The following is an 8,702-nucleotide window of genomic DNA, read 5'->3' on the forward strand; positions in this document are numbered from 1 at the left end:
CCCTTTTTCGCCTCTCACTCACGGGGTATTCTATAAAATCCTGTAAGACACGGATATGAGGTATGGGGGGATGTGCCCGCAGAACATCTCTGGTGATGTAGCCTCCACTTCATTTGGCCCATTTCCTTCATTCAAATGAATCAAGATTTCCCATACTAAGCAGTTTAAAACAATACTCTTCATTAGTTGCATGGACAAAAATAAATAATAATAATAATGAATGAGTATTTGGGGTTCTACTATCCTTCTCCTCGGGATAGATGTGGCTTTCAGTAGGTAAACTGTTTTATGGTTTTCCTAGAACACAGAATGCTAGCAGAAGGGGATAGAGCCCAGAACATGGTCCTGTCGGCACAAATGTAACACCAACTGCCTTTCTAATGATTTCACCCAGCTTTGTTGATCAAAGAGCAGAACCAGCTTTTCACCAGTCCCTCCCTTTTAAGGTTGTTCTTTTACCAAGTATCGGGCAGGACTTCTTTTATCTTCAGATCTGGACACAGGAAGTGAGATGTGACTATCTTTGGCTTAATTTCCTCATCCAATTAGATGTAATGATTTTAATGAATTAGAGCATTCCTTTAGCAGAGTAATGGTTATCAAAATATTGTTATATGATTCATGATTCATCACTATTTATGTCTGGATATTTGACTGGGATTTCTTTTCTCTTCTTACGGGGAAGGCAAACATCTGTAGAAATAAGTTGTGTATATACGCTAAAATTTGCATCTTTGATAAGAGATTCCAATTCCTAGAAATAAATATAAATACAACTGTAAACATAACTTTAGGGCTAGAATATAAAAGTAATGGGGTACAGGTGAAGGGATAAGAGCATCTTTATTTGGAGTTAGGATCAGAGAAACTTCTCATCCCCTGCTTGATCATCTACTTTCTCCCAGCATCTAATTGTGAGCACCTGGTGGCCTTGGTGACTAGCGACTCTTATCAGGGACCCATTGCCTCCTGTCTCTACTAGTGTCTTCAACATCCTCTGTGAATTGAACATTTTCTAATGCCTAAAAATCAACAATGTGAATGATCTTATGCTAGCACCTCTGTGTTCTATAATATTGAATTTGCCCCAAGCCCCAGAGGAGAGGCCACAGCATGATGACCCTGGGGCCCCGTGCACATTTATTGGTAGCTCCAAACCTTCTCTACTTCCCTCTTGCTTTCCTGGATGCTCAAGCTCCTACTGGGGCCACTGTTGCCTTCTTCATCTGCTTCCACCTGTCTCCAGGGAGAAGATAATAATTTTCATTTACACTAATGATCTCAGGCATTTTCTTTGGACCAAAGTGTGCCTGCAAATAAGACACATGTGACAAGCACTACCCTTTCCAACATCTCTGGAGCTGTATCAAAAGTTTGATGGTTATAACACGGTCAAACCAAAGTCCATGTTTCTCTGGTCACATCCAGGACACACTTCCTGGGGTGTGTGCCCCTGAGATAATGCAGCAACATAAAACTCATGCCTGCTAGAAAGAAGAAGATGGAAGAGAAGAGGAAGAAGAGCCTTTGGGATAGTTATTACCAGAAGAGAAAACTCAGCATCAATTACAGCTTTTTTAATTTTAAGCAGAATTGAATTGGACCCCATGGCAGTAATAGCCAGGTGTCTGAAAATAAAAGAATGGAAAGGATTAAAAGCAAAAATGAGGAGGATAAAAAGAGGTGAAGGAGAGGCAGAGGAGACCAAGAAGCAGAGGGAGACAAAAAACAAAGAATCCAGTCTAGAAGTGGGCAGAAGACATGAGCAGAGATTTCTCCAGAGAAGACCTACAGATGGCCAACGGGCACGTGAAGAAATGCTCCACATCACTAGTCACCAGGGAAATACAAATCAAAACCACAACACAATACCACCTCACCCCAGTGAGAATGGCTAAAATTAACAAGGCAGGAAACAACAAATACGACAATGATGTGGAGAAAAGGGGAATCCTCTTGCACTGTTGGTGGGAATGTGAACTGGTGCAGCCACTCTGGGAAACTGTGGGGAGGTTCCTCAAAGAGTTAAAAATAGACCTGCCCTACGACCCAGCAATTGCACTGCTGGCATTTACCCCAAAGATACAGATGCAGTGAACCTAAGGGGCACCTGCACCCCAGTGTTCATAGCTGCAATGTCCTCTATAGCCAAACTGTGGAAGGAGCGGACATGTCCATCTACAGGTGAATGGATAAGGAAGATATGGTCTGTGTACACAGTGGAATAGTTCTCAGCCATCAGAAAGGATGGTACCTACAGTTTACAACACGGATGGAACTGGAGGGCATTATGCTGAATGAAATAAGTCCGTCGGAGAAAGACAGTTATCATATGGTTTCACTCATATGTGGAATATAAAAAATAGTGAAAGGGACCATAAGGGAAAGGAGGGAAACTGAGTGGGGAAAAAATCAGAGAGGGAGATAAACCATGCGAGACTCTTAACTCTGGGAAATAAAGAGGATCAGCTGGAGGGGAGGTGGGTGGCGGATGGGGTAACTGAGTGATGGGCATTAAGGAGGACGTGTGATGGGATGAGCTCTGGGTGTCACACTATACGTTGGCAAATTGAATTTAAATCAAAAAAGACACAGGGTGAGAGATTCAGGGGGACAAAGCAGAAATGAAATCTGGAATCACTTTGGAACCACCTGTACACCTTCAGGAAATAACCCAACGTGTTTTATGGTTTCTTGCCTGATATTTTACACCGAAATAAATGTCCAGAAGACAGGATAGAAGCACCCTGGCAGCCATATCCACGTCTCCATCTCGACACCTAATAACCCTCCAATAAGCACTTGAGGGAAGTGGTGCTTTTTTGGTTAAGAGCACCTGTTTTGACCTCTTCCCTCTTTCTGCTCCTCTTCTCTTGCCCTGTAGTTCTCATGCACCAAACCTACCCAGGGCACTCAGGCATGTTATGTACTTCCTGAGGGAAGTGGCTCCACTGTTTGTTCCGCTAGCAGTGGGAGAATAATGCATCCCCATGTGTCCTCTGTGACCCAGTGACTATTCCAGAATGCAGCTCTTCCCCTGCTTCAGGCCCCCTCCACACAGCTCAGGGCTATAAAGGGAGCCCTGCTGCCCATCCACCAGCACCTTCTCAGCCGGCAGTCCCCTTGGCGACATGAAGTCACCTCTCTCTCCCCTCGTCAGCTTTCTCCTCGTGGCCCTAATGTTTCCAGGTAAATGGGAATTGTGACCCGGTCCTGGAGCCAGGGTCTCTCTGCAGTGACCATGTCCAGGCTGGGTGTCCAGGCTGGGCAGTGAGGTGCTAAGCCCTGCAAGTGAGCTTCCTGGCAGAGTTTGGGGGTTTAAGAGTCTCTTGGCTGGGTTTGTAGTTTGTGACAATTTCAATATGCTGTTGGCACCGGCTTCCCAGGAGACCAGTTCCCAACCCTGACTACACGTTCTTATCCTTTTAATATTCACCTGCTCCTTATAAGGAAGGACAGGCTGCATCACAAGGAACCTTAAATTTTAGGGAGTCTCAACGACTATTTGGTGATAACCTAGGGGAAGGCTTCGCTTGGCTTCCATCAGGTACTCAGGCTCCATTGCCCACCCTCTTTGATCGTCACTCACCTCTCTCTTCTGTCTCATGCACACACACACAAATAACATTTGCCTCTTTCATCTCATTGTCCACTTGCTCCTTTTCTTTACAGCTTTATAGAGGTATAATTAGTGTACAAAAATGGGCTCATAGTTCATGTGTACAGTTCGGTCAGTTTGTTTGCAAACACCCATGGTACCATCACTACAGCCAAGGAAATAGCCACATGCAACACCTCCTACAGCTTCCTTGTGTCCCTTTGCATGGGTGTGTTTCTGTGTGTGTGTGTGTGTGTGTGTGATAAGAACACTTAACAAAAGATCTATGCTCTTAAACCCTAAAGTGCACAATACTGCATCATTACATGCAGGTACCATGCTATACAGATCTCTGACACACAGCCATGTTGCAGGATCCAAACTTTATACCCATTGAGCAGCAACCACATGTCTCCCCTCCACCCTCCACGTTCCCTCACCTCCTAGACTGATGCACCACATCTTCCTGGGTCTGCTCAAGAGAGAGCTCTGAAAATGCTCTGCTGTGTATTTACTGTGAAACAGGACCATCCAGGGCCAGAAATATTAACCACCAAGGTACAGAGGGTCCCAGAGAACCTTGGGAAGAATCTCCTGGACAAGGAAAAAACGAGTCTCACTTGCTACACCACCGAGAAAAACGTCGCCTCTTACCACGCACACCCCCTTACCTGGGTAAGTAAAAAAAGGGGGGGGGGTGATAAGTCCCTCCACTCTGGGAATGTTTGATGAATGGATAGATGGGAAGGTGTCTGGGCAGATGGGGAGGGCCACGCAGTGGTTGAGATAAGGATGGGCTGTGTTTATGCAAATAGGGGGTAGATGGCTCGGGCTGCCTCATCTGTTAGAAAGGTCTAGGAGTCTGACAGCCTCCTCTGAAGGATGACTGAGGGTCCCATGAGACTTGGGAGCATGAGGGCCAAAGAGGTAAAAGTATTCAATAATCTCTGACTTCACCCACACCAGATAGCCAGAGGAGATGATACCAAGCAAGACACCCTCCTCCTGCTTGGTGGGAACCCCACTCCTTTGGCCCTCAAGAATTTGCTGAATTCTTGCTAAGTGCCAGGTGAGCAATGAGCACATAGGGATTGCTCCAGGACAGGTGCAGAGGATGGGCTGCTGGGATGAGGAGTACAGGAAGTGACAAATCCAAAGAGCCCTCAGCCACTTTTCTGGTCAGTCCTGACTCCCCGTGTGGAACCAGCTTCCAATCTGTAGGGACCTAGAGGAGGCAACCATTTCCAAGATGCTTCCTTAATTCCAAACTCATTCCTGACCCTGAACCAGGGAATAGGAAGCTAGACACACAGTGGGCAAGAGCAGGGAACCCACATGAGGGCGTTGGCAAAGGGAAGCCAGCGATTCAAATCCTGCAACTTTGTTCCCTGCGTTGTCTTCTCCTCACTTTGATCCCTTTGGAGGTGGCCCTGGGTTTCCAGGGACTCCCTAGTCTGGTTCTCCTCCCTAGGGAAGGGAACGAGAAAATACTATGATTGCACAACAAATGTGAACAGTACGAGGCAATGGTCCTTTATTCTAATAGCAAATCTATGAGATGGGGTTATTATTCCCACTTGATTTTTTTTTTATTCTTCTTTTTTTTTTTTTTATTCCCACTTGATTTATGTGAGAGTTGAGGAGATGTAAAATAACTTGTCCGAGGTCAATGGTGAATGGTAGTCAAGGGTAGAACCTTCAAGAATTTAAGCCAGGCTTCCCAGTGCTTTCCTCTAGGAAGCTGTCCCCATGCACTCCTTCGAACACATACGCATCATACCCATTTCTCTCTTCCCTTGGATATTCCGTGCTCACTTCCTGCCTTGGTCTCTCACGGTGCATTTTTACTTGCTCTTCTTACTTGTAATTTCCATCCTGTGTATGGAGACTCGTCATGTTCACGCTGGCCCTGAATCTATCCCTTCCAGCCCAGTGCCACACACACGGAATGAAACACTAACCACCTCTGCCTCCTTCCCCGACTCAGAAAAGAGGCAATAAGGGAGAGAATGTCCTCCACAACAAGTATTTTTGCAGTACAATTTTCCTAAACATTTTTATTTCCCTACTGGTTTTCTACTTCCCACTTTATTTGAAAGTGTTGGGAAAATATTAATTATGAAGAAAATTCTCTCTCTTAATTGCTCCTTCTCTGAATTGAGAAAAAGAGTCTCACTACTTCCTATATTGGCATAATACCTCGATCTGCATCCAGAAAACACAGTATCCCCAAAGGATCCTTTTTTTAAAAGATTTATTTATTTATTCATTAGAGACAGAGAGAGAGAGAGAGAGAGAGAGAGAGAGGCAGAGGCAGAGGCATAGGCAGAGGGAGAAGTAGGCTCTTCATAGGAGCCCAATGCGGGACTCGATCCCGGATCCCGGGATCACGACCTGAGCCCAAGGCAGCCTCCCAACTGCTGAGCCACCCAGGCGTCCCCAAGAGGATCTTAAATATTGATAAGTAAAGTAAGAGAATACATCCTAAAATGCTTAGTGAGCTGTAAAAGTCTCTGTTAGACTGGCATCAAGCTGTCTTAGCCACATTTCCCACCATTATCCATCATCGCCATAGTCCTCAAGCCGTGCCTATGATTCCTAGAAAACACTCCACTCTTTCATGTCTTTTTTTGAGATCTTATTTATTTATGTATGTATTTATTCATGAGAGACACACAGAGGGAGGCAGAGACACAGGCAGAGGGAGAAGCAGGCTCCCCAGGACCCCAGGATCATGCCCTAAGCCGAAGACAGATGCTCAAACACTGAGCCACCCAGGCGTCCCTCCAGTCTTTCACGTCCTTGCACAGCTCTGTGGAGCATGTCTAGCCTTAGTTCAAGACCCATTTAGATGCCACATTTAACATCCATTTAAATTTAATCATCTCTGTGACCTTTTTTCTGTTCTCTATGTTCCCAGATCACTGTGCACACTCAACTATGCATTGATTACATTGAATTTAAATATATGATTATGTGTCTGTCTCCCTGCCAGACCAAGAGTCCTGATCCAGAGGATGTCCCCTAACTGTCATGGCAGGCTACAATGTCCTACATCATTCTGCCTTGAAGGAATGAGCAAGTGAATTAATTTACCAAGAGAATAGACATCTGTAGGGCCCCGTCCATCTGTATTCTTGTCTTTCTCTCTATGACCTCCTCTCTCTTTCAAGAGTTTTTAACCTTCCGTATGTAACAACATGTTTAACAAAGTAAGAAAACAGAATTTTTAGCTGAGAGTCAGAACACTGGTCAGTTGGGAGGCAGACCACCCCCCAGGGAGGAGGTAACCAAAATCCAGTGAAACAAGCCTTAAATCCTAGGGCCACTCACTCATGGAGAGGCCCCTCTTTCTTCTGAGGGCAAAGGCCTGGAGCCCCTGCTCTTAGGGAGATGGGTTTCAAAAGGCTTCTTGGAGGGCAGCCCCGGAGGCTCAGCGGTTTAGTGCCGCCTTCAGCCCAGGGTGTGATCCTGGAGACCCGGGATCGAGTCTCACATCGGGCTCCCTACATGGAGCCTGCTTCTCCCTCTGCCTGTGTCTCTGCCCCTCTCTCTGTGTGTGTCTCTCATGAATAAATAAATAAAATATTTTTAAAAAAGGCTTCCTGGAGAACTTACCATGTGTTTCCTGCTGTAGGATGAGGCTACAGGAGGACTGCATTGCTTCTGCCTCCAAAACCCACAAGTAGTTGTTGCTCAGATGAGCTTCACCAGCAGCTGGTGCTACTTAGGAATAGGCCTGTCAGTTGCTTGGTACAGGGTCTCAGTTATGCTAGATGAATAATTCTAGAAACCCGCCGTACGTACAAGTGCCTGTGGTTAACAATGCGGCATCGTGTGTTTGAAACTACGTGGAGAGACTAGATCTTGTGTTGAGTCCTCTTATGACAAGAAAAACCAAAATCAACCAAAACATGGAAATGAAGAGACACAAGGAGACCTTTGTAGGTGATAGGTAGGTTTGCTGCCCTGGTGGTGGTGATGGTACCATGGGGCTGTGCAGATGTCCGAACGCATCCGATTGTTCACATTCAACCTGCGCAGGTTTTGTACATTTATGTGCATCTCTAGGGAAGGATGGCTACTGGCCAAAATGAAGTGACAAGAAAATAATGTTAATTGATCAATTGATTCATCAATCTGGGCATTTAATCCGTCTGAAGGTCCCAGCTCAGATCGGTGGCGGAGCTCGTGATGAGCAGAGCAGCCTCAGCGTGGGGTCCATCAGCAGCGTCCCCAGCCAGCCACGTACTGCACGTTGTCTAATATTGTATCTCTGCTTTCACGGTGTCCATCCATTTTTTTCTTTGTTTTAACCCTTGCCCCTTGCCTTCTCTATCAATTGTCTCCATAATATATAATTTAAGACAGGAATTCATGTTTAATAATCTCAGTACTTGAATTGGAGAGTGAGGTAACTGGCACATCTATGAGGCCCCAAATAGCCTCCCACGAGCTCCCTCAGGATGAGGGGGAAAGAAATCTTTTTTCACTCTTTACAACCTACCCTCGGCTACCTGTCACCTCCCTTACAGAGACGGCTCAGCCCCAAGCCACCTTGCCCAGAGGGCCATCTCCCCTACGTATGTGTTTGGTCGGGCCGTGTCATCCCGAGTCTGCCTCAGAGTCCCCAGTGGTCCCCTTAAGGGACAGAATCCTAAATTGGTTTAAGTAGAACATTTGTACTGTGACGCATCTATTACTCTTTCTCTTCCCAACCACCTCTGAACGGGCAGCTCATTTTTTTTTTCAGGGAGAGTAAAGGTAACTTTTAAGCCAGAATCAAAGATCTGATTTTTGCATGGTCAGGATGGCTGCACGGAGATACGAATGCTCATTTACGAAAGAAACCCGTGTCCTACTTGTTGCTGGTCTCCATCATATCCCTTTGGGCTAAAAGGGCCCCCTTTCCATTCTTGAGATGGTCTTAAGATGCTAACGTTGGAAATTTCTTTACACAGAACCTGAACCGGATTTCAAAATTGTCAACTGCAAGAAAAGTGAAGGCTACTGTCAAGAATATTGTAATTACATGGAAACACAAGTAGGCTACTGCTTAAAAAAAAAATATGCCTGCTGTTTGCATCAGAACGTGTTGGTATAG

At 45.6% G+C, this 8,702-nt stretch overlaps 1 protein-coding gene across 1 annotated transcript; it reads left to right on the forward strand.

Annotated features, from left to right (window-relative positions):
• Nucleotides 1–3,131: 3,131 nt before the first annotated feature.
• SPAG11B (sperm associated antigen 11B) lies at nucleotides 3,132–8,702 on the forward strand. The gene is made up of 3 exons (NM_001171544.1): nucleotides 3,132–3,189; nucleotides 4,124–4,273; nucleotides 8,560–8,702. Exons 1-3 carry the CDS (start codon nucleotides 3,132–3,134, stop codon nucleotides 8,700–8,702), a joined length of 351 nt encoding a protein of 116 aa, NP_001165015.1.

The sequence above is a fragment of the Canis lupus genome, chromosome 16 (assembly GCF_011100685.1).
Source record: "Canis lupus familiaris isolate Mischka breed German Shepherd chromosome 16, alternate assembly UU_Cfam_GSD_1.0, whole genome shotgun sequence".
Classification (NCBI taxonomy): domain Eukaryota; kingdom Metazoa; phylum Chordata; class Mammalia; order Carnivora; family Canidae; genus Canis; species Canis lupus.